The sequence below is a fragment of the Hyperolius riggenbachi genome, chromosome 10, assembly GCF_040937935.1.
Source record: "Hyperolius riggenbachi isolate aHypRig1 chromosome 10, aHypRig1.pri, whole genome shotgun sequence".
Taxonomy (NCBI): Eukaryota; Metazoa; Chordata; class Amphibia; order Anura; family Hyperoliidae; genus Hyperolius; species Hyperolius riggenbachi.
Window position 1 is genome coordinate 20,455,510 of NC_090655.1, and position 27,338 is coordinate 20,482,847.

Sequence of the window (27,338 nt, forward strand, 5' to 3'; positions counted from 1 at the left end):
AAGACAAATTCAGCAATCATGAGGCCACCAACAAGACAAATTCAGCAATCTTGAGGCCCCCAATAAATCATGAGTCCCCCAACAAGACAAATTCAGCAATCATGAGGCCCCGAGCAAGACAAATTCAGCAATCTTAAGGCCCCCAACAAATCATGAGGCCCCCAACAAGACAAATTCAGCAATCATGAGGCCACCAACAAGACAAATCCAGTAACCATGAGGCCCCCAACAAGACAAATTCAGCAGTCATGAGGCACATAAATAGACAGCATTTCACATAAATGGGCAGAATGCCCCCTTAATATGGTAGACACCTCTCACCTGGCTTCTGAATTCTCCTCTACTGGCTGCTGTGCCTGGCTGGCAATACTATTTTTGTCTGGATTGGGGATGATGTGTGGGCTGGAAGGCCTGCTGTGGCCTGACTGGCGGTGATGCTGTGGCTGGGCTGGCTGGCGGCGAAGCTGTGGCTGGGCTGGCTGGTTGAATTAAATGCTGGCCTGACTGGTGGTGATGCTGTGGCCTTTTTGCCAGTGATTCTGGGCTGGTTGGCCTAGATAGTTTAGGTAGTGAGAGGTGCCCCCTAGTTTAGGTAGTGCCAGGAGCCCCCCAGTTTAGGTAGTGACAGGTACCCACCAGTTTAAGTAGTGACAGGAGCCCCCAGTGTATGTAGTGACAGGTGCCCCCCAGTTTAGGTAGTGACAGGAGCCCCCAGTTTAGGTAGTGACAGGTGCCCCCCAGTTCAGGTAGTGACAGGAGCTCCCAGTTCAGTTAGTGACTGGCGACCCCCAGTGTGTGTAGTGACATGAACCCCCAGTTTAGATAGTGACAGGGACCCCCAGGTTAGATAGTGACAGCAACCCCCCAGGTTAGATAGTGACAGGGACCCCCAGGTTAGATAGAGACAGCGACCCCCAGGTTAGATAGTGACAGCGACCCCCAGGTTAGATAGTGACAGCGACCCCCAGGTTAGATAGTGACAGCAACCCCCCAGGTTAGATAGTGACAGGGACCCCCAGGTTAGATAGAGACAGCGACCCCCAGGTTAGATAGTGACAGCGACCCCCAGGTTAGATAGTGACAGCGACCCCCAGGTTAGAGACAGCGACCCCCAGGTTAGATAGTGACAGCGACCCCCAGGTTAGATAGTGACAGTGACCCCCAGGTTAGAGACAGCAACCCCCAGGTTAGATAGTGACAGGGACCCCCCAGGTTAGATAGTGACAGGGACCCCCAGGTTAGATAGTGACAGCGACCCCCAGGTTAGATAGTGACAGCGACCCCCAGGTTAGATAGTGACAGCGACCCCCAGGTTAGAGACAGCAACCCCCAGGTTAGATAGAGACAGCGACCCCCAGGTTAGATAGTGACAGGGACCCCCCAGGTTAGATAGTGACAGGGACCCCCAGGTTAGATAGTGACAGCGACCCCCAGGTTAGATAGTGACAGCGACCCCCAGGTTAGATAGTGACAGCGACCCCCAGGTTAGAGACAGCAACCCCCAGGTTAGATAGAGACAGCGACCCCCAGGTTAGATAGTGACAGGGACCCCCCAGGTTAGATAGTGACAGGGACCCCCAGGTTAGATAGAGACAGTGACCCCCCAGGTTAGAGACAGCGACCCCCAGGTTAGATAGTGACAGGGACCCCCCCAGGTTAGATAGTGACAGGGACCCCCCCAGGTTAGATAGTGACAGGGACCCCCCCAGGTTAGATAGCGACAGGTGCCCCTCGGAATCAGGGCTAGCCAGGAATCCGGATGCATATAAAAAAATCATCATGAGCAGCAGATCTGCAGATCTTCGCACTCACTGTGAGGTGTGTTGCCTCTGATAGTTTGTGCGCACACTGCGCAGTCAGGTGTAGCCAGCCGGCGGTAGCACTGGTGACTGGTCCCTGCGTCACAACACGTGTGACAGGCGGGGGGCGGAGTTAGGGGCGGCGCCGACGTGTAAACGAACTAGCGTGCGGAGGCCGCACGCTAGTCTGCACAGAGAGGGAGAGGGGGCGGGGAGAGGGGGCGGACCAGTAGGCGGCGGCACCGCACATATGAACTAATGTGCGTGCTGCTTGCTCAGAGACTCAGGAGAGGAAGGGGGCGGACCAGTAGGCGGCGCCGGGCACAGGCTGAGCTGCCTGTCACAGCCGGCGCCGACCTGGCTGGCTGAAAGAAGAAAAAAAAAATTAAACAAACGGACAGAGCGGCGACTTGGCGAGAAGGCGCCCACTTAGACCCACGGCGCCATAGGCAAAAATTTATAGTTGCCTAGTGACTCAGACGCCCCTGGGTAATACGGTAACAGAAGACCTGTAATTATTACTGATATTTTAAAATCACTAAACCTAACCCTACCCTCATTTGAACCCCGCTTCTATCGATACCTAACCCTAACCCAGGCATGGGCTAACTTGGCCCTCCAGCTGTTGAGGAACTACAAGTCCCACAATGCATTGCTGGAGTTTGACAGCCACATTCATGACTCAAAGGCAAATGCATTGTGGGATTTGTAGTTCCTTAACAGCTGGAGGGCCAAGTTTGTCCATGCCTGCCCTAACCCATCTCTCCTAGTAACAACACCCCCCCCCCCTCTTTCCTCCCGCACGCAAAATATCTGCACCACCCCCCAAAATTTATATTATCCGGAAAAATTGCCCCCCAGGGCACAATTATTGCCACTGTTAATATTGCAGTCTATGCCATGCCCATTTTACCAAAGTTTCGCCAGCTCAAATTACCTGCTTTGCCCTCTCCCTCCATTCCTCTCTCTCTCTCCCTCCCTCTCATCTCTCTTTTCCCTCCCCTCCCCTGGATGGGCAAAATGTGCATACAAATATAAATTCAAATTTAATTGCAAACAACATGCAATCACTTAATGCAAGATATATACAAAGAACCATCAGTAAAAACAATGCAGTGTGCACACGGATCCTAGAAGCTAACTAATACACCAGGCAGCAGTACAGAAAGGACCAGGCAAGGCTGCCATATTTATTTCCTTTTAAACAATACACATTGCCTGGCTGTCCTGCTGATCTATTTGGCTGCTGAAGTGTCTGACTCATACCAGAAACAAGCATGCAGCTAATCTTGTCAGATCATCTGACAATAATGTCAGAAACACCTGATATGCTGCATGCTTGTTCAGGGTCTATAGCTCAAAGTATTATGCTGGGCATACACGGATGGATTGTTGTTATCAATCGAGCCACTGATGGCTCGATTGATCATTTCCAACACGTCCGATACCCCGCTGGATCAATTCTGCGCTCGATCCCCGCGGGCGGACGATGGGAAGAAAACGAGCGGAAGATAAGGAGCATCCGCGGGGACGAGCGGGGATGCGGCGGGAGTCGATCTGGCGGCTAATCGAGCCGCCGGGTCAACTGGGTTATTCCCAGCATTAGAGGCAGAGGATCAGCAAGACAGCCAGGCAATGTGCATTGTATATATGTCAGCCTCCATATCCCTCTTGCTTTAGTTGCCCTTTAAAGGGATACTGTAGGGGGGGCGGGGGAAAATGAGCTGAACTTACCCGGGGCTTCTAATGGTCCCCTGCAGACATCCTGTGTTGGTGCAGTCACTCCCCAATGCTCCGGCCCCGCCTCCAGTTCACTTCTGGAATTTCTGCCTTTAAAATCAGAAAACCACTGCGCCTGCACGCCCGTGTCCTCGCTCCCGCTGATGTCACCAGGAGTGTAATGCGCAGACACAGACCATACTGGGTCTGCGCTGTGCGCTCTTGATGACATCAGCGGGATCGAGGACACGGCAACGCAGGCGCAGTGGTTTTCTGACTTTAAAGTCAGAAATTCCAGAAGTGAACCGGAGGCGGGGCCGGAGCATCGGTGAGCGGCTGCGCGGGCACAGGATGTCTGCGGGGGACCATTAGGAGCCCCAGGTAAGTTCAGCTCATTTTCCCCCGACCCCCTACAGTATCCCTTTAAGGTCAGGATGGAATACTAGGTTCAGCAGCAGATATCAGATACATGCTTAGTATAAGGGACTAGGCATAAGCAGAGTGAAGGCAAGATACAAGTTCAGCAAAAATGTAAACAGATCAGCATCAGATAACAGGTACAGGAGTGTCCAGAATCAGGGCCGTAGCAATCGCCATAGCAACCATAGCTTTTTTAAAATATTTAATTATAATTTATAATAAAGCCTGGCCCCGGGCCCCCCCTCCGATAATTATAATGAAAGCTGGCCCCCTTGGCCCCCCTCACTCCCCGATTCCCACTTATCAGTAAAGCTGATGAGGAGGAGGACTACCGGGTGGCAGCGCATTAATTTACTTCCTGGCTGGACCCAACAATTACTTTATAGTTCCGGCTACCAGCCAGGGAGGAAGGAAGAGTGACAGGCGGCACAGACAGGAAGAGGAGGACCGTGGCTCAGAGTACTGCGTGACTGGAGCCAAAGAGGTGTGCCCTGGCCTGGATGGTGGACCCGAGCCGCAGAGTGACAACGGGAGCCGAGGCGAGCTGCAGGATCTGTAAGTATGTGTTAGTCAGACTGTCAGAGTTAGACCACATTGCCATTATTTTCTGGGGAAATGCTGCCCACTGTACGATTATTTTCTGGTGTGTTATGCTGCCCACATTGCGATTATTTTCTGGTGTGTTATGCTGCCCACATTGTGATTATTTTCTGCTGTGTTATGCTGCCCACATTGTGATTATTTTCTGGTGTGTTATGCTTCCCACATTGTGATTATTTTCTGGTGTGTTATGCTGCCCACATTGCGATTATTTTCTGGTGTGTTATGCTGCCCACATTGTGATTATTTTCTGCTGTGTTATGCTGCCCACATTGTGATTATTTTCTGGTGTGTTATGCTTCCCACATTGTGATTATTTTCTGGTGTGTTATGCTGCCCACATTGCGATTATTTTCTGTTGTGTTATGCTGCCCACATTGCGGTTATTTTCTGGTATTAGGCTGCCCACGTTGCGATTATTTTCTGGTGTTATGCTGCCCACTGTACGATTATTTTCTGCTGAAATGCTGCCAACGTTGCAATTATTTTCTGGTGAAATGATGCCCACATTGAGATTATTTTCTGGTTAAATGATGCCCACACTGCAATTATTTTCTAGTGAAATGATGCCCAAATTGCGATTATTTTCTGGTTAAATGATGCTCACATTGCGATTATTTTCTGGTGAAATGATACCCACTGTATGATTATTTTCTAGTGAAATGTTGCCCACATTGCGATAATTTTCTGGTTAAATGCTGCCCACATTGCGATTATTTTCTGGTGAAATGATGCCCACATTGCGATTATTTTCCGGTTAAACGATGCCCAGTTTACGATTAATTTCTGGTGAAATGTTGCCCACATTGCGATTATTTTCTGGTGAAATGCTGTCCACATTGCAATTATTTTCCGGTTAAACGATGCCCAGTTTACGATTAATTACTAGGGAAATGCTGCACACATTGCGATTTATTTTATGATGAAACATTGCTGCATTCCAATTATTTTATGGTGAAACGCTGTCCCATTACAATTATTTTATAGTGAAACACTTGCCCATTATGATTATTTGGCACCTATGTGGGGGGCCCATCCAAATTTTCGCAAGGGGGCCCAGTGATTTCTAGTTACGCCCCTGTCCAGAATACTCAGGCCTTGGAGCACACATTTCTGGCAACCATCAAGAGGAAGAGGCAGTTCTTAAAGAGAACCCGAGGTGGGTTTGAAGAATATTATCTGCATACAGAGGTTGGATCTGCCTATACAGCCCAGCCTCTGTTGCTATCCCAAAACCCCCTAAGGTCCCCCTGCACTCTGCAATCCCTCATAAATCACAGCCACGCTGCTGACAAACAGCTTGTCAGAGCTGGCTGTGTTTATCTCTATAGTGTCAGTCTGCTGCTCTCCCCGCCTCCTACAGAACTCCAGTCCCCGCCTGCATCCCTTCCCTCCCTGCTGATTGGAGGGAAGGGACAGGGGCAGGGACCGGAGCTATGCAGGAGGCGGGGGAGCAGCTGAGACTGACACTACAGATGTAAACACAGCCTCACAGCACGGGTGTGATTTATGAGGGATTGCAGAGTGCAGGGGAACTTTAGTGGGGTTTGGGATAGCAACAGAGGCTGGGCTGTATAGACAGATCCAGCCTCTGTATGCAGATAACATTCTTTAAACACACCTCGGGTTCTCTTTAAAGCCATAACGGGAACTGTAAGTCCTTGCACATAAAGCCAATGAAAGGCCACCTGGTAGAAGTCCAGGGTTGCCAAAATCAGGAAACTGCCACCTGCTGGTGGATAGTGGAAATTCAGGGTAGTCCAACTCAGTACTACCACCTGCAGGCAGGAAACAGCAGACCATGATTCCTAACACAAAGCAAAAGAAATATAGGGGCATATAAAAAGAATTTTGTCATGGCCACGGTGGATGGGATGTGGGGGAGATATAATGGGTCTAGAAACAGTATAAGATGCCTCTGATGATTCACCCTGTGATGAAATGTGACAGGTCAGCGGTTTGTATCGGCGGGCATTCAGAAATCGGGGACTGCCTGTATTTGGCCTATAAGATGCAGGAACTTTTTCTCCCCATTTTTAGGGGAGAAAAGGTGCATCTTATATACCAAAGAATACGGTATATGTTAAAAAAGAGTCATCAAACAAATGACAGCGCTCCAGGCTGCAAACTGAAATGTAAGCCAACAAAGGCATGCAGAGCCCCACAGGGGTTAAATACATGCCTTGAATACAAATCAAATGTAAATTATGTACTAATTCCTAATCTAAAAATTTGAATGCAGGTTGAAGCACATGAATGCAGCTAGCCAAAAAGTATACTTACATTAATTTTTGTACAGCAGGAGGAATCGTCAGCGCTTTCAGACAGAGGCTGTACACGAATTAGCTATTTGCAAAGATGTGCAGAGCTCCACAATATGGACAATATTACACAACACGCATTCAAAACACCTGTTTTGAATGCATGTTGTGTAATATTGTCCATATTGTGGAGGTCTGCACCTCTTTGCAAATAGCTAATTCGTGTACAGCCTCTGTCTGAAAGCGCTGACGATTCCTCCTGCTGTACAATATGTTAATGAGTGTTAGGATCAGGCTGCAATCCTGTCTTACTCCCCTATCCAGAAGGAATAAAGGTGTTCTTATCCCATTCGCTTTTACGCTGCACTTGCACTCCCTTTGAATGAGTGATTGATGACATCATATGTTTTTCCTCCTGCTCCTCTATTCCTCAGAAATAATTTTGGATGTCACACTAAGGTGGAAAGCCACAAAATAGTTAAACATGTCCTCGCCCTTTAGTCTGTGGAGATGGTGCTCAAAAAGGTTGTGCAGGGTGTAGATGTGGTCAGACTCGGTGGTGCAACTATTTGGTGAAAATCTAAGATTGGATTTTTACTTGTTTCGCCTCAAAGCCAAGTATGTTGAGGCTCCCCTTTCATGTGCATCAGCCCTCCCCCCCTTCCATGTGCAGCCCCCTCTTCCATGTGCTTCATCCATGAACTTTAGCCCCCCCCATTCCATGTGTATCATCCATGAACTGTAGCTCCTCCCACTCTTTCATGTACAGCTCCCTTGGGCTTCAGCTTCCCTTATTCATCTGTTGTCCTTCATTTGCAGCCTTCTTTTTCATATGTAGCAACCCCTATTTCAGGACCAGGTGCTCCCTGGGGTTGCAGCCGCCCAAGGCCCTGGCCCTCGTGGCCTCTCCAGAAATCTGTCCTTGTGCAAATCCTCCTTGGCGCTCAATAAAAACATTATGCCTCCTGAGAAAGGTGAGGATTAATTTATTCAGAATACTGTTGAATAATTTTCCCAGCATGCTGCTCACACAGATTCCCCTTTGTAGTTGGCTGGGACACAGTAGCGATCACCATTCTAATAGAAGGGAAGTGACCAGCATACTCTACCAATCAGGACAGTTTCTGTATTGCAGCATGTATTTCTGGAGAGCCATATTTGATCATTTCTGATTGGATTCCATCCATGCCTCTAACATATTTACACTGTATAAGTTTTATCTTCACTTTCATTACTTCCATCGAAAATGGTTTTATCTTCTCCTCCCACACTACACATTCTTCAAAAAAGGAGATGTAAAGGCGCGTACACACACCGTTCCCGCAAACGACGGGTCGACAGACCCGCCCGCGGGGCGGCCGTTCTACCGATAGTTTGCCTGTGTGTACAGTCTGTCGGCAGGCTGATAAGGCTTGTTTTGACATTACCGCTCGGCGGATCTGTCAAAACCAGCCTTATCAGCCTGACGACAGACTGTATACACAGGCAAACTGTGTCGGCAGAACGGCTGCCCCGCGGGCGAGTCTGAGGACCCGTCGTTTGCAGGAATCCGGTGTGTGTACACGGCTTTTGCTAATTAACAAAAACAATAGTTCTCAAAACAGATTTCTAAACAATCATTTTCAAACCAATAATCTTCAAAACAAAATATTTTGGTTGGACAGGCCCGGCGTCTGCTATTTACCAGTCACCCAAATTCCAGCTTTTGGAGCCCAAGAGCTGATATTTTGCATTAGTGCCCTTGGGGTGCCCAAATAGTCCATTTGCTGCAGGCGAGGGAGGGTGGAGTGCCGATGGAGTGGCACAGACATGACGTCACATGGAGCAAGCTGGTAGCACAAATCTATTGGCCGTCGCTTGGCCTAGTTGTTCCGCCTAGCAGAATACTGACCGTGGGCGGGCCGCTGTACACACACTGGATTATAATATAGAGGTGGTCATTATTGGCAGCCTCAGACAACTTTAAAGAGGAACTGTAACCAAGGATTGAACTTCATCCCTATCAGTAGCTGATACCCTCTTTCCCATGAGAAATCTTAACCTTTTCTCAAAAAGATCATCAGAGGGGTCTGTATGGCTGATATTGTGATTAAACCCCTCCCACAGTGTGATGTCAGGACCTAGGTCCTGACATCACACTGTAGGAACCTTGTTGCAAGCAAGCAAGCAATCAGTATCTCCCTCTGTGCATATGTACAGTATATCTATAAAGCATGTAGCATTGTTAGGGGGTGTGGTTATAGGTAATGGCAATTGGTGCTGTCTGGTTTTTTTTTCATGTTTGCCAGTAGTAAAGATGATGACGTGCAAGCTGATTGTGGATCAAACAATATGAACAAGATACATGAGGAATATCAATCATTTCTCAATCTCTCTTCTATCTTTTAACATCTCACTTTGCAACATATTGATTTTTTTTTCTTTTTTTCGCTAAAGTTCCTCTTTAATTTACTGATTGCTTGAGTTTATTCTTGGCTGAGGTCTTTTTAAGGCTATCTCTGTATAGATCTATGAGGTAGTGAAGCCAGACGTTGCCATTTTGGATGTGCTGATTGTTTTGTTGGGTTTTTGGCAATGTTTTTCCCAAGTCTCCCAAAATGAGTTGTCTTGCAGAGATTGCTGAAATTGACAGAGCTGACTCTGACTGAACTTCTGCTTTTTCTTTATAAGGGTTATGGCATTTCAAGACTGAATGGCACCATTATTATGTTTTAAAGCGGGATTGTCACCATAAAAATCAAAATTTCAACAGCAACTGGTCTGAGTGTATTAAGTGATAAAGATGCTAATCCTGCATTCAAAACTTGCAAAACTTTTTCTGCTGTTATGGTTTGGCGTTATCACATACTTTATAAACACTGGCCCTAGTGCCAAACAGTGCCAAAGAGTTGAATGCTGGGAGTTCTTTTTACCTATAATATATTCCTCCTCTTCCATTTATTTCCCTGCCTAGCTTTCTTATCTGAAACACCCTCTCTTCACTTGTGTTTACAAGCAAGGCTGAGGTGACTCAGCGATTGGAGGATAAGACAGTTTAGTTCCTAGTATACACCTCAGTGGGAGTGTCTGAAGGCTCTGGGAGGAGGGCAGCTAATGAATACACAATGAGCAAGAGAAGGGAGGGGGTGAAAACAAGAGTCAGGGAGGATATGATGTCAGCCAGTGCTGGGCCGAAATTACGCATGAGCGTAATTACGCATCGTAATTCAATGTAAATTTACGCGTAAGCGTTACGCGTAACTTACGGTCTTACGCGTAATTATTTACGCGTAAGACCGTAAGTGGTATCGTAATTACACTGTCTACCGTAATTGCTAGGCATGCGTAATTTTACGAACACTTACGCGTAATTTTACGCGTAATTACTAACGTAAAATCTCCCATTTTCTAAGAGTAGTCAATCAGTCAACATCCTAAGCAACCAATAGTATCTTCTCCCGCCCTTCATTATAAGCGTACGTTTTGACGCATACGAATGATATGTACGCAATAACTGTCACATTGACGGCTATTGCGTACATATCGTCCGCATGCGTAAAAAAATACGCATTAATGGGTATTACGGCACTACGCGTAACATTGTAGTGTAAGCGCCTTCATTACGGTATCCTTACGCGTAATTGCGTAAGTTTACGCGTAATTACAGTGATGTACCGTAGATCATTTCCTACGCCGTAACCGTAATTGCGTAATGCGTAATAGCGTAAAAGTACGCGTAATGATCCGTAAGCGTAGATTTTTCCATTACGACCAGCACTGATGTCAGCATTAGCTTGGCAAGATGGCCACTGCCTAGAATAGGATTCTCTGCTTTTCCTTTATAAAGTTCACAGGAATCATTACGTGGATAGCACAATACATCTGTTATTTAAGTAGAAGTAGTATTTATCTACTTATATATGTGTTTTTTATTTCTAGGTTAGCATGGGTGTCACTTGTTCTTTAACAATCAAAAACGGAGGTGCCAACAATGAAAAAAAATACATTAAAAACAGATTAAAAGGGAGGTCGTAGTGGACTTACCTCCCGGCTAGTGATGAGCACAAATGTTGCATTATTGTAATTTTGCGTTGTAATTTTAGGAAAAATCTTAATTTTGTAAATTAAATTTTGTAAAATTTGTAAATGTAATTAGGAACTGTAATTTTGCAATTTTGTGTAATTTTGTGCCGACTTTCGCAGTTAATAGCAAAACCCCCATACATGCCATTGTCACCAAGATTGGTATGTATGTTAAAGGACATCTATCAAAGTAAACTAAAATTCTAAATGACATATATATTTCCAGTAATTATTAGCAGATAGCAATAGAAAGGCTTTTTTTATCTTTTCATGTTTTTTATGAAGAAAATGACATTTACACAGAACACTTTTCACTGTGGGCATTACTATTGAGGACTGTGCCCAGCATGGGCGGACCTAGAAATCCCCGGGCCCCCCTGCAAAAAAAAAAAAATCCGGGTCCCCTCCACCCCCTAGGGCCCGCTCAGGGACTTTTGGGGGGCAGGAGGGGTCGCAGCATAAGAGGAGAGTGTGGCAGATTGGTGGGGAGGGGGGAAATTCCCCCCCCCCTCCCTCACCTCGAGCTCTCCTCTCAGCGCTCCCCCTCCTGTAACCATTGGTGGAAGTTGCATGCTGCCGCTGCTGCCCGCTGCCACCAATGATTACAGGGGGGGAGTGCTGAGAGGAGAGCCCAAGGAGAGGGAGGGGGGGAATTTCCCCCCTCCCCACCGATCTGCCACACTCTCCTCTTATGCTGCAATCCCTCCTGCCCCCCAAAAGCCCCTGAGCGGGCCCCCCCGGGATGGCAGGGGTCGCATCCCCTATTGTTACGCAAGTGGTGCCTAGTACATCCATCATACAGAAACAATCTTCACTGACTTGAATACTGTGAGTAAAATGTGTTCAGAATGATAGGAAGCAGAAATATAGCTTCAAATAGGTGTGTAAATAACTCATCAGCTGCAGCTCTGTGTGCCTCATCCTGTCTCTCACTCTTTCTCTCTACCTCGCAGTGTAAAGTAAACAGTTTACAGTCAGATTACAGATCAGCTCTGCCACCCCCTCCCCCCGATGCCGACACAAAATTATTAGAAACAGTTGATAAACAAGGCATTTTTTTCCCATAGGTTGTGCTGAGAGACCTCTGAAAAGCTTTATAGTGTTGCTGGCGAAAAGCTCTAAAGGTATGTGGGGTTTACAGAAAAAACTGGTTATTTGATAGTTGTTCTTTAAAGCGGGATTTTCAGCCACAAAACCAAATTCTATTTATACACTGCAGTGTGTTTAAAATGCTGCCAGAAATCTCTCTCTGCAAGTGCAAGCTCTCCAATCTATTCAGGACACCCCTCCAGTAAGGGTGGGCAATAAATACTCAAATAATAAAACAGCTCCAAGTATAAAATACACTAAAAAACAGCTTTAAAAAGGAGGCAGCAAAGGTCACTAATGTCTCTTTCAAAGACAAAGCAGCTTTATTTCAGTAAACTCCATTTTTAGCATCCATGCGCTTCATTTTTCTGCGCACTCACACTTTAGAACTCATATATGCACAACTCTGAATCACTTGTGCCTGGGCATGTCCACCTGACTGTTCAACTGGGGAAGCCTGTAGAATATGAAGAGGATCGAGAACGGGAGGGACTTCAATGACTATCAAGGCCAGCACTTCCATAGAGGCAAAGGGGGCAATTGCCCCACAAGGTGCCCCTCCTCCCCAGGTGCCCCTCCTCCCCTCCAGCTATGGTGACCCATGACAGCGGGGATGCTGTGTGTTTAATCTGTATAGGAAAAGTGTTTACCCTGTATAGGAAAAGGAGGAAGTGAATAATGGGGAGCCCAAAAATGCTTTCTAGGGGACATATGATGGATTGGATCGGGTCTGGCAGCTGGCTCAGGGGCCCTGGGGGTGATTTGGTTGGAAATCAAGCGTCAGGGGGGCATCCCAAGTTAGTTTTGCTCCAGGTCCCCGCCCCAATTGCAGCTAGAACCAGCCCTGATGACAATGAGTAGTATAAAAAGTGTTGCCAAAGGGTAATCTAGCCCACCATGAGCTTAATTTATATCCTATAGAGCCGTCCTGTTCCTCTCCTGGTCCCCTCGTTCCAGCGCTGGCTTACCTGTTAGCAGTGTTCGCACGATGGGTCATAGACTGCTCTCTGCTGCTGCGAGAGGCAGCAGAAAATGGGCCGCTCCGTACTATGCAAGTGCAAGCACGCTATCTCACGCACTTCCCCTATGTGCAGTATGAAGCCACCCGTCTCAGGGCCAGATTTGTACTCCTTACCACCCAAGGCCACTGTCACCAGCCACTCCCCTTCGGTATAGGTAGTGAGATGACCCCTCCCTCTTACCTCCAGTATAGGTAGCCAGATAACTCTCTTAATCCCTCCCCCCCCCCCCCTTTCAGTATAGGTAGCCAGCTCACCTTCACACCGCAGCAGCAATCAGTGTCACCCATTTCTCTTGATGTCAGTTCGTTGTATACAGTAATTTAACATGAAAAGGGGTTAAGAGCAGCCGAATACTATTTACTGCAGGATGAAACATTAAAGGGAGAACAAACAATTTTTATATTGAAAGCAATGAAATTCATATTGAAACAATTATTTTTATTATGATGGCAATTATTATCTACAGTGCACGGGAACGGCAATGGGTACGAGGTTCACGCCGGCATTTGCAAATCTGTACATGGCCCACTGGGAAGAGCATATTCTCGAAGAGTGGTCCATGTACCCCAGCGCGGGCCTCGTATTCTGGCACCGTTTCATTGATGATGCATTTTTATTTGGTGGGGGGGACTGGTGTCTCTGGAGAGTTTTTTTCAGACTATAAACTGCAATGAGTATAATCTTAAGATTACAATAGAACATAACATGGAAAGCATAAACTTTCTAGACCTCACGTTTTTTTTGGGAGAATGATGTTTTACATACAAGAACTTTTTTTAAACCTGTAGACTGTAATAGCTTTGTTGACATAGACAGTTGTCATCTGGCCAGGTGGCTGGTTAATGTTCCTAAGGGGCAGTTTTTCCGTCTGAAACGCAACTGATCCAGACTAGAGGATTTCAATATGGAAACAGAAGTTTTAAGTAACCGATTTAAGGAAAAGGGATATGAAGATGAGGCATTGCAAAAAGCCATCAGTGATATAGGAAATGCAAACAGAGGGGAATTACTGATGGGAAATAAACCTAAAGAAAATTGGTCTGAGAATACTCCAGTTTTTTTGTTTGATTATTGTGAACAGGCGTATAAAATTAAAAAAATAGTTAATAGATATTGGAGTGTTTTAAAGGAGGATGAATATTTGAATGCATATCTTGAGAATTATCCAAAAATTACTTTTAGAAGGAGTACAAACATTGGACAAATAATAGCACCTACCGTTATAGATCCGTTCCCAATAAATAAGGGGAATAAGTTTAGAAGATGTGGTGAATGTGGAATGTGTGCAGCCACTAGTGGCATGAGAATGACACAGGAAGTTCTCTCATCCTAAAATGGCAATGTGTTTCCCATAAAAGGCAATTTTTCCTGTTCAACTAAGGGGGTAGTATACATGATATGCTGCCCCTGTAACAAACAATATATAGGAAGAACCAAACGAACTTTGAAAAAAAGACTGGGGGAACATTTATACAACATAGGAAAAGGTAATGAAAAGCATCCTTTATCAGCGCATTATAAAAATGTTCATGGATGCTCGATACAGGGCTTATCTTTTTGTGGATTACAAAAAGTAGAGAGAGACTAGGGAGAGGGGCGGAGACTACATAAAGAAATTGTCACGCACGGAGTCTCTATGGATATACTCAATGGACACTATGACCCCTAAGGGGTTAAATTGTGATTTTGCATTTTATGCTTTTTTAAATTGAAAATATACCTGCAAAGATCCTGTTAAAAACAAACAGTGTACTGATGATTTGTTATAGCATATGAGGATAAGATTAAATATTGCGGTGGAGGTAGAGAATAGAAGCCTGCTACGTGGATTCGTATTATAACAACAAGTTCCGTAGTTTAGACTGTTACTATGGAGAAGTGGGTGGATTCTAGAGGAGGCAGGAGCGTTCATAAGCTAGTGAGGGCAATTGATGGACAGCTCTGAGGAAGGGGGGCGTTACCCCTTGAAATGTCAGCGTCCTACGTATCACGCAAACAGTGACATCACTGGGGATTGCCCGAACTAGCGTGGAACGAGAAGCCACTTGTGAGGACCGTCTATCTGCAGTGGAAGGGAACGGCGTATGCACGGACTGATCATCCACGTCCAGCACTGCCAGCCAAGCTCTCTGCTCTCTATCACAAGGCCAGTGAAAGCTGCGGGTTGAGGAGGCAGAAACCGGAAGGATTTACCCACGGAAAGGGAAACTGGTGCAGTATACAGGCTTACCGCACTAAAAAGTATACGCATGGATTTAATCTCCATTTAAATGTTTTTTCAATCATTGTATCGCACAAACTTGGCTCTAAGAGTAAAACGCTAAACAAACGCTACACAAACTCTGCAAAAACTGTGCATATATTTTACATTATAAATGCGACACTTGGATATATGTTATGCTTTGACCTTTTACTGGGATCCCTATTTTTTACAGATCTTTTTGCATGAATGCTCACTGCAGTGGAGCTGTATGATGGATGCTTGATGTTGGATGCTTGATATATATGTTTAAAGGGGAAGGTGTAGTGTTGAGCCGAAATTTTCGAAATTTCTCGTTACTATAATTACGCATGCGAAATTTGCTATTACGATGCGAAATTATGGTAGTGTAATTGCCATTAAAATCGTAATTGAAAATACCGTAAGCGTAATTTTCAATGCGTAATTTCGCGTTTCGTTCATAACGTAATTTCGCGTTAAACCATAACGTCATTTTGCGCTAAACCATAACGTAATTTCGCATTTCTTCGTAATTTCGCGAATTTCGTAATTACTTGTTAGCAGGGTTGCTCGCGAATTTTCGCCAAAAACGACGCGAAAATTAACGCTTACAGTAATATGAACTATCGCAAAATTACGTTATGTAACTACGCTTACAAACGGTTGCATGCAAGGCAAACATAATTTCGCGATACCCACTGTAATGCGAAAATTACGCGAAAATTACTTACGTGGAATTTCGCGAAATCCTTCTTCATTACGATTATGTACTTACGGCCATATTCATAATTACAGTAATTACGCGAAATTTCGCGAAATCGTAATTAAGTCATTACGCTCTTTATTAGCTTAGGGTCAACGCAATATTTTTAAGATTCTTATACAAATAAAAGTGATATTACTTTTCCTAGCGCTGTGGACACTACATTTCTTCACCCATTTCTCCACTTGTCTCCAGTGCAGAAGCTTCCTCTTCCTTTCCGTCTCCAATACTGCCCAAGTCCATAGCCTGCTGGCCACAATGCAAACATGCACAGAGAGCAAGGTGGCTGCTGCAAAGGTGGCTAGCAGCGCTGGCCTGATCTCCCTGCATTGCAGCATTTGCAACCTTGCACCAGTTTAGCCTGCTGCTTTGGTGTCCTTGCTCCTGTGGTGCCCTAGGCCATGGCCTAGGCGGCCTTGCCCTAAATCCGGCCATGGTAGCACTCGGGCTCCCAAAGACTTATGAAGCCTCCTGCAGCGGGAGATTTAAATAGGGCAGCTAGGGGACCATGAGAGGAACAGAAAGTCTCTACAGGAGCCAGAGCCTTCCCTCTCTTTAGGTAAGGGTTTGCTTTTTTTCATTTTGTTTTTTAGGTTCAGAATTCCTTTAAAGTGTACCAGAGTTGATGAAAGCTAAAAGTTTTATACATACCTGGGGCGGCTGCTGAAGAAATACGTAAAAAGTGCACTTCTTTTACGTCAGGCTGGCCGCGGCTGACGTGATGGGACCCGGTACCGGAGCTGCAGAAGGCAGAGCGAGCTTAGGGGGCTGAAGGAAGCCCCAGGTATCTTATGTATAAAACTCTCAGCTTTCATCAGCTCTTGTTTCCTTTAAGTGAATTATTTTTCCAAATCCAAGAGGGAGGTGGAGTCATTCGTTTTGTATTCTCTATGTTCTCCTGCCTATATCTACTGCCCAATAAATGTTTCACAGCACCGTACAGAGTACTGATCATCTCAGAAACAGTAAATTCATTTTCTCTACAAATATCATAGTTATACACATAACTATGACTCTCAGCATCACCCCACATGGCCGTTTTGGTACTTTGATCCAATTTGTTTACCCGGGAAACTTTTGAATGCAGGCTGACCCCCGCGCCCCTTCAGCAGAAGAACCTTCAATATCCATTTCACGAGAGGTCCTCAGAGGGGGATCAATTGCTTTTCTGAATCTGTGATCTTAGCATTAGAATGTACAGCATGTGTGAATAGATCTTCTAGGTGGCAAAGGTGACTAGAGGATGCAATTTCCTTTTCAAGTGTGGCAGTATGAAGGCTTAGAAGGAGGTTCCTTACAGCTTGTCGGCAGCAGCATAACACAGAATAACAGATGACAGAGAGCCTCTGTGAAATGCATGAAGGTGCATGTGGAATGTTGTGTGTATGTAGTGTGTGCGAATTCCTGGTGCAAGAATGTATTCAGCTGTAAATAAACGTAAAGAAAATCTGTAACAAAAAAAAATTCCTCTGGGGTACTACTCGGGTGTGGGAAGCCTCCGGATCCGATCGAGGCTTCCCTGTCCGCCTGTGTCCCACGGCGCTCTTGCCGTGCCCCTCCGAATAGCGGGGTTGTAGATATTTACCTTGCCGGCTCCAGCGCAGGCGCAGTATCGGCTCTCAGAGATAGGGAGAAATAGCCGACCGCTGTCGGGCTGCCCTACTGTGCAGGCGCAAGTCTCCTTCTCCTGAGTAGTTGAGTGGACTCGACAGAGATCGGCTATTTCCGCCTATCTCCGTGCTGAGAGCAGCAACAGCGCCCCCGCTGGAGCCAGGGTAGGTAAATAAATCAGCGCTTGTCAGGCTTGTCGGGGAGGATTCCAGGATGCCTCGGGGAGCCAGCGCTGGACTGCCTGCAGCTAGAGATGGCTTGAATCTCCGATTCTAGGTTCGTGAACCTCAAACGCAAACTTGCGAAAAAGTTCGTGAACTGGCGAACATCGCAAACCGCATTAGACTTCAATGGGCAGGCAAACTTTCAAAACTACAAACACTAATTCTGGCCACAAAAGTCATGGAAAAGATGTTTCAAGGGGTCTAACACCTGGAGGGGGGCGTGGCGGAGTGGGATACACGCCAAAAGTCCCGGGGAAAATTACGGATTTGACGCAAAGCGGGGTTGAAATCCCTAAAGGGCAGAAATCACATTGCATTCCTAAATTGGAGGCCTAAAGTGCTTGAAAACATTTTGTGTGTGTATACATCAATCAGGTAGTGTAATTAGTGTACTGCTTCACAATGACAGACCAAACTCACTTTGCAACGCACCGCAAACAGCTGTTTGTGTAGTGACGGCCGTGCTGGTCTGGTGCGCACCATGGCGAGATTGCTCTTCCTCAGTGATGTCAGGTAAAGTCTGACTGCCTTATCAACTTTCAACGGTTCTTTCTCTACTATTGTTAAAGCTTACATCTATTTTTTTAAATTACTTTTTCTGCTGTCTGTTCAGTTCCTACAACGAGAATCTGTTATAGAGGGCAAGTCTGCCATTCATTCAACTGTGTGATAAACTTTCCATATTACTTTCTCAGTACCATGGTGACCACGGGTAATGGCCGGGGAATCAGGGTTCGATTCTGGTCCAGTGGGAGCCTGAGAAACGGCTACTACCACACATCCAAGGAAGGACCCAATGTGCTGTATAAGTAATGTACCTGCCCTGACCGTGCTTTGCAGACCAAGCATCTGTGGTCAGATGGACCCTTGACCCAACGCTGTGTGCCAGACACCACTTGCCTTTCAACATCACGGTACAGTTTGGGTATCGCCTTTTTTGAAAAATATTTGCGGCCTGGCTGACTGCAGGTATAGTACAATGTGCAGTCACAGGTGCAGTGAAAGGTATGCACTGACTGGTATATAAAACAGTTTGCAGTCACACAGGTGCAGTGAAAGGTATGAGTGACTGCTGGTATAACATTGTACAGTCACACAGGTGCAGTGAAAGGTATGCAGTGACTGCTGGTATAACAATGTGCAGTCACACAGGTGCAGTGAAAGGTATGCAGTGTCTGCTGGTATAACAATGTTCAGCCACACAGGTGCAGTGAAAAGGTTGCAGTGACTGCTGGTATAACAATGTGCAGTAACACAGGTGCAGTGAAAAGGTTGCACTGACTGCTGGTATATAAAACAGCGTGCGGTCACACAGATGCTGTGAAAGGTATGGTATATAAAACAGCGTGCGGTCACACAGGTGCAGTGAAAGGTACACAGTGACTGGTATTATAATACAATGTGCAGCAGTCACACTAGGCACTGAATGTGCTGAGCCTGGCACAGTATAGCAATTAGCGAGGGCCAGCTGCGACAGACAGGGCTGTATATGCAGTGTCAGTGGGTCACACACACATAAAAAAAACACATCACAAGAACATTAGCTCTCAAAAGAGCTGTATTGGGGATATATCAATATCAGCAAGGAGCAAGCTAACAGACTTCCTAACTATCGCTTTCCCTATCTCTCCAATGTCTCTCCCTTCTCTCTCTAATACAGCAGCACACAGAGTGAGAACATGGCCGACGCTGCTGCCTTATATGGGGGGGGGGGCTCCAGGAGGAAGTTCAGCCTGATTGGCTGCCATGTGTCTGCTGACTGTGATGTAAAGGGTCAAAGTTTAACCCAATGATGTAGTATAGGGGGCGGGTCGCACATAAAGTTCGTGATTCGACACGAACCCGAACCCGCGTTGTTCACGTGAACAAGTTTGCATGCGAACTGTTCAGTCCATCTCTTGCTGCAGCTACAGGGATGGGGGAAGACTCATTGGGACCCTGAGGCTTCCCCCTCCCGAGGTAAGTACCCCCCAGGGGATTTTTTTTTTTTAGTTAGAGTCTCTTTAAAGGAAAACAGAAGAATCTAAAAAAAAAATGTTGACTTACCTGGGGCCTCTGCCAGCCCCCAGCAGTCATCCTATGCCCACGCGGGTCCTCTATTATCCTCTGGTCCCCCACCACAGCTCACTTTCGCTTTGAGTTGCCGACCACTGCAACTGCCTGGCCATGCGCGACCTTGTTTGCCCTCCTATGCCTAAAAATGACTTTAAGTATTCCATTTTTTTTTTATATTTAAACATTTACAACGTAGACTGAATGTTTTACAGTGTCTGATCAGTGGCAGTCTATTAAGTGTCCCAGAGTTTGTTTATTTATTGAGAGCTCTGAAGCCAGTAGAAATAATCTGGGTGGACAATTATGCATAGCTTAACAGCCTAGGCCAGTGATGGCTAACCTTGGCACTCCAGCTGTGACAAAATTACAAATCCCATCATGCCTCTGCCTCCCCGAGTTATGCTTAGAGCTGTCAGAGTATTGCAATGCCTCATGGGACTTGTAATTCCACTACAGCTGAGTGCCAAGGTTAGCCATCACTGGCCTAGGCTTTGATATCACTAGAAGGGCAGGGCTACATACTGGACCAATATACACCAATACATAGTTCCAGAAAGTGTTTCTGATGCTGATATCAGGATAATTAATGCAAAAAGTCATATGTCTATGTATCATGTAGTGTATGTGTCGTAGTCTAGGGCTAATTTTAGGAGTAGGGATGATCGGCAGCCTACCGAGCACTAGACCTGGGTTCAATTCCCGGCCAATGTGAGTTGGCTTTTGACATGCTACAAATCCTTAAACAAGCTAATTTTTCTCTTGGATATATCATAATGGTACATGCTAGGCTGGCTTCAGCATGTAGCATTGTAGTGTGTTGTGTTGGTGGTATAATGGTTAGGATAGCAGCCTAACATGCGGTAGGCCTGGGTTCTATTCCCAGCCAATGTGAGTTGGCTTTTGACATGCTACAAATCCTTAAGCAAGCTCATTTTTCTCTTGGATACATCATAATGGTACGTGCTAGGCTGGCTTCAGCATGTAGTGTTGGAGGTGGTATAGTGGTGAAGTGAGCTACCAACTACTACGCACTCAGACCTGGGTTCAATTCCCAGCCAAGGTATGTAAGCTGGCTTTTGAAATACTACAATTCCCTGGAAGACGAGACCCTCCTCCCTCCGCGAGGAGGGAGGAAGGGAGGAGGGTTATCAGGTAGAAATTAGTTAGGTGGGGTACTAAATTTGAATTCCGTAAAATTCTGCGGAATTTAAAAATTTTCAGCGGAATTCCGTTTTAGAGCTATAGCAATTCTGTTCCATCATATCGGAACCGGAATCACCAAATTCCGTCCGGAATCGCGAAATTTACAATTCTGCGGAATCCAGCGACCATCCCTATTTAGGAGGAAGCCAAATAACTTATCTGTATGTTTTTAGGACGTGAGAGGAAATCGTAATGCCTTAAGGAAACTCACACAGACATGGGGAGAACATACAAACTCTGTGCAGATAATGCCCTGGGCTGGCTGTGATTGGAACCAGTGACCCAGCCTCTGCAAGACCAGGGACCCAGACTCTCCAAGGCGAGAGTGCTAACCACTACACCACCGTGCTAGGTTGGGGGCGCTAAAGAATTGACGTAGGGGAAAAATTCTCGGCTTCCCAATTTACAGCAATTCGGTTTAGCACAGAAGCACCAGCAGACCTGTTATGTCAAAATTCCATATGCGCCCTGCAAATTGACCCCCTACGGGCTTAAAATGATTCCTACACAGCCGAAAAAGCTGAGCTGAACTGGAAAAAGCTAATTCCTTTAGTAAATCACTGCCTTTATTAGGTTTGCCGTGGATTTGGCCATCGGCTATGATATAAAGTCACAAAAATACATCACGATTTAATCTAGCCGGCAACAAGACAACATGACCTTCAGCTAATCGGTTCCTCTCCCCTCTGTCTCTGCACAAAAGAGCATCGCAGTCTACCGCCGAACGCCCACTACAGCCCGCCACGGCGACAGCAGCTAACCATCCGGCTCTTGCCGCTGCTGTTGCATAACCTATCCCTTCATGTGCAGATAAATAAAAACAAATTGCAAGCGGAGGAAATGACGGATCTACGCAGATACACCACACAGAGCCCACAAAAACAAATTACCGCTATTTATTGTGACGCGCGTTTTATTCAAACCACCTGCGGCGTGAGGAATCGGGGTGAGACCAACCGACATAAAACAAGAGAATCGTCTCACAGAACTCAAGAGGAAGAGGCTAAGAGGCGGCAAGTTGACAATCAATAAGCTTCGGTGACACAAATCGAAGAGTGAGTCTTCTGGAAGATTACCAAATCTATTTTCCACAAGCACAACACAGGAAAAAGCATTGTTGTCGGGGACAACTCAACAGATTGGGGGGGGGAGCAAGTGGGAGAGGGACATGAATTGTAGCAGCAGATGCAGCACACAGAAGTCTTCATCTAGCATGCAAATAGTGAGCGTGTATTGCTGTCCAATCACTGCTAGCCACAAGGATATGAAGCACATGCGCAGCCGAGTGTTACGCTCAGTGGAATATTCTCCACAGTCAGCACGACATACATAACCTGACGTGAAGGAGACACACACGCAAGCACAAGGAACCAGGATATCCCCAGTTGTAGTGGAGGAGAGGCCTGACTCCCGTAGGAGATGTGGCGCACAGAGCAGGCGTGGATCCGAGCAACCACAAACAGTACTTAATATACAATGGATATGATATTCCTAGCGTATTACAATTACAGCTATCAATGAAACTACAAACGAAACGACTGACTAACATATGTATATATCAGTGATGAACCGATATATAACATAAGCAAGGAACACTAACTAGGAACTGGAGCAATACAAGGAACAGGACTAGGAAGGATTCACTACTTCTACGCAGAAGTGAGCGCAATCCATGCAAGGTAACAGGAACAGGACTAGGAAGGATTCGCTACTTCTACGCAGAAGTGAGCGCAATCCACACAAGGCAACAGGAACAGGACTGAACTAACTAAGCACGGGGGATCACGCTAAGCGCAACCTACCGAAACGTGCTGGAAACTGACTGACTGAACACAGGATATAAACAGTTTGAGTACGTATATATCAGCGACACTGATTTATTAACGTAACACGAATACAAGAAAAATAACAAACGCGCTAGTATGCGTATATATCGGCGATGAACCAATATATGATGCAAGACCAGCAAAGTAACAAATACTGAAACAGGATCAGGACTAGAAGGACTCACTGACTCCTATGCAGGAGATCAGTGCAGTTCACATGAATTAACACTAGAACTATGAACACGGTCTGGGGCCAAAGTAGCAGCAAGACAGGCTTATGCTGAACTATGATAGCCCGTGGAGCACTGCATGAAGCAGTCCTTTATACTGAGGTCATCCAATGGGAGCAGACATGCAGATTACCACACAGGTGAATGATAATCAATCACAGGCTGACAGCAGGAAAGGGCAGACAAAGATATGCAGCCTGCCTGAAAGGGATTGCAGCTCCATTGCAACAGACAATGTTTGCTTTCACAAAAGCATCTTAAACCGTCATCAACCTCACAGCGACTGCAGATGGAAACAACGCTCAATGTGAGCGCAGGCAAAACTATGCGAGCAAATGCACGCAAAGAAATCAAAAACTGCTTGTCTACAGTAAAACTGCAGCCAGCAGTACATGCTGCAGAAGTGATCATAACACCGAGGTGCTTAAAGTGACCTTGAGACTGTACTGTGTGTACTATTTGTTATTGCCCGAGGAAGCGGGAATATACCTGCGAAACGCGTTGCACTGTTTATTGTAATATATAAATAAACTTGTTTGTATTAAAATTGACGGTATTATGTCTACTTCTGGGAATTGAGTCCACCGCCGCCTCCCGAGGAATTTTAAAGTACATTTTATCCTTTTGGCGCCTCTGTTCTCCTTACAATAAATGCGCAGCCACGCACATGTGATCCCAACCCCCCACAGACACAGTCAGGCCTGGTTCACAATGGCAGTAAAAAAAACGCGTTCCGGTCACGAATAGAAACGGAATAGATAGTAACAGATGCGAACGGATCCAATGTTAACCTATGTATCCATTCACATTGGTTGGTTTGAACGGATCCAATTCGCACACGCTGCTGAACGGACAGCAAGTTTGGTGCTGCAACCATTTTATCCGGACCACTGAGCCCAGTGGAACGGAAACGGAGGCTGAAGCACAGCATTGTGGGCAATGGGAAATGGATCCTACAAACACACTGGCTAAAATAAAGACTGTTCTAGCCAGCAACATCTATTTTGGTGAAGGGGTCTGGGGGTGATATGCAGGGCCGGATTTGTACTCTTTACCACCCAAGGCCACTGTCACCAGTCGTCCTCCCTTCAGTATAGGTAGCAAGATGACCCCTCCCCTCCAGTAAAGGTAGCCAGATAACCCCTCCCCCTTTCCCTCTAGTATAGATAGCCTGATGATTCCCCCCAGTATAGGTAGCCAGATGACCCCTCCCCTTTCCCTCCAGTATAGGTAGCAAGATGACTCCCTTAATCCCTCCTCCCCCCCTTTCAGTATAGGTAGCCAGCTCATCATCACACCGCAGCAGCTATCAGTGTCACTCATTTTTCCACTCGTGCAGAAGTTTCCTCTTCCTTTCCGTCATTAATACTGCCCAAGTCCATAGCAGCTGGCCACATTGCAAATGTGCACAGAGAGCAAGATGGCTGCTGCACAGGTGGCTAGCAGCAGAGTATCGCAGTCAGGCGCTCACCTGATCTCCCTGCATTACAGCATTTCCAAGCTTGCAAATGCTGCACCAGTTTAGCCTGCTGCTTTGGTGCCCTTGCTGCTGTGGTGCCCTAGGCCATGGCCTAGGTGGCCTGAATCCGGCCCTGGCGATATGGTGGAATGGAAGTGAACTGAATGGGAACGGAATGGAAATGGATGTGTTAGAACGGAAACCGGAGCCATTTTCATTCATGGATCCTTTTCCCTGAACGTACCAGTGTGAATCGACCCTCAGGCACAGCGATTACAGGGGCGGCATGTTTACACTGTGTTTACACTAATAATGTGCAATCAGAGTAGGTGAAGAAGTGAGAGGAGAGTGAGGTGAAGAGATCATAAGTGAGGAAAAGCAGTTTGTTGTGCTGTGTGAGGAGTCTGGCAGTGAGTGAGAAGATGGGAGACAGGAGAGCAGCATTGGGAAAAGCAGCTTGTTGTGCTGTGTGAGGACTAGTCTGACAGTGAGTGAGGAGGGGGAGGCAGGAGAGCAGCATTAGGGAAAAGCAGCTTGTTGTGCTGTGTGAGGAGTCTGACAGTGAGTGAGGAGGGGGGCGGCAGGAGAGCATCAGTGTTTAATTTGACTTGTAAACTGTTAGGAACTGATTCCAAATCGGGGTGGGGGGTGGGGCGCATCCTCATAAGTTTGCCTCAGGCAGCAAAAAGTCTAGAACCGGCCTTGCAAACATGTGCCTACTCACATGCATTTACACACATATACACACATGAATGTGCACAGATGAGATAATTTGTCGACCGAAATGGGCGATAATGACCGCTTCGACAAAAGATTATTCGTGCAACTACAGCGGCTCCCCAACAGCGCTTGAGGAATCAGGGATTCATCATATTGGTACCCGACCACTGAGTGTGCCCTATCGCAACATTTTACTCCCCCACCACGATGGCGGAGCAATAGGGAATGCAGAGGTTGCAACTGCGCTGGACCAGAGGGCCCCACTAGGGACCTCCTTAATCCATCGTATTAGCTTTTCATTGGTGCTGTGCTGGTAATGGACACCTCTCTATGGGCTTCATTCACTAAGCTGTACAGCAGCGCAGCTTAATGACTAAAGGGAGTATTGTAATTCTCTGCGCATGCTATGCAGCCATAGCGTGCGCAGTCCAATTACGCTGGGCTCAATTAGTTTAAAGAGAACTTGTTTACATTTGACGATCAATGCACTAAACCCGCCCGGAGCCTGGTGGATGCAGTAGTTTCAAAGAACGATATTGCTGCACTTTGATTGGCCCAGTAGCCTGACTGCCTAGCGGCGGTGCTGGTGGAAAAGGGCCCTTAACTTAAACCCCCCCCACCACCACCACACTTACTTCTGACAAACGCAAATTCTCGGACACCACTGTGTAGCGGGGGTAGGGGCATAGCAATAGCCATAGCAGCCATAGCAACTGCTATGGGGCCCTGTAGAGGAAGGGGCTCAGGTGGTACTTGATTTGTTCACTTTTTCTCTACCCTCTGACTTTGTCTCAGTGCCTATGGACTATACACAGTGTACATTGCATGAAAATGTAAATTGCCCAGTCACCTCATATCCATAGGGTAGGGACAGGTGGCATTGCTCAGGAGTGCCTAATTCTGAGGGCCTCATGAAAATGTTGCTATGCGGCCCCATAGTCTCTAGCTACGGGCACCTTAATTTCCGCTCCGGTGCCCAACTACCGGTATTTTACATTGGCATCTATGGCAGCGTCCAATTAGTCCACTTTCCACATGCGCCCTTTTTTACTGCTTTGGCCCATTAGGCCCCAGGTAACTTTATTAACGAGGGAGGTATCCATGAGATTGAGTTTTGCCCGATACTTGGTCAAAGTGTTCAATTTCGGCCATCTTTGTATTTGAGTTTGACACCCCTGAGGTAGGCTAAGGTGTAGACAGTCACAAACATTGACATCAACGAGCAACGATGTAAGCTCTGCCAGTTGCTGCAGGCAACCGGTAGAGTCAAAGCAAACCGGCATCAAAGATCATCTGTGCACCTGTTATCCCTGAATAACAGCAATAGATTTCCACAAACCTGCTCTGCGCTGAGGTGTCAGTATGACTGTGCGAAGCGGCCTGGAGGCAGTGGATGGCCTGGATATGGCCATGGTGACTTGGCTTGCCCTCAGACTTGGCTTCTCAAGTCCCTGGAATAATATCAGCTCCTCTGCTGGGTGGATCCACGAAGAGTCCAGAGCAAATGAATTGTTGAGCAGAATCTGCAAAACAAAACAAAAAACCACATTCAGTTTACCGGCTTGGAATGGCATCTTTACTACGGATGAATGCAGAGAACTTTGTAAACAGAAGCACTAAGTGCACCATAATAACATCATCGAGCTGTATGCTTCAAATCTTGGCTGTTTCACATTAAAGAGTACCTCCGGCTAATAAAAGGTCTGTATGTGACTACATATATGTAGTCTATGCACTGTGTACAGTTAGAAGAACATATAAAGTTTACATCTGGTACATCATAGTGGAGATAGAACAGACTCACATTTATATCTGTAGTAGCACTTCCTTCTCTCTCCTCATGCTGAAGCCTTGCCAAAGTACACTCTTAGCATTGTGTCCTCCACTCCAGCCCCTCCCTCCCCTTCTCTCTGCCTGCCTGGATCAAATTACATCTCTTTTCGCGTAGAGGGGAGACAGGAGAACTGCTGCAGCCTGTCTTATCCTGTCTGTTTGCTATAATTCTTTCATATGTCTGTCTGCCTGCATGGATTAGATCACATGGATGTGGGGGT

General features: G+C 46.3%; 1 protein-coding gene and 1 long non-coding RNA gene across 2 annotated transcripts in view; one reads left to right on the forward strand and one right to left on the reverse strand.

The window, feature by feature from the left end:
• The window catches only part of TCERG1L (transcription elongation regulator 1 like), a 301,739-nt gene that overhangs the window by 223,792 nt on the left and 50,609 nt on the right, over positions 1-27,338 (reverse strand). The window contains exon 3 of the mRNA XM_068255411.1: positions 26,624-26,807. Coding sequence (XP_068111512.1) covers positions 26,624-26,807 — 184 coding nt within the window. The remainder of the gene's footprint in view (positions 1-26,623; positions 26,808-27,338) is intronic.
• Positions 1-27,338, forward strand: part of LOC137534074 (uncharacterized) — a 94,490-nt gene that overhangs the window by 47,329 nt on the left and 19,823 nt on the right. The gene's annotated exons all lie outside the window — the stretch shown is intronic.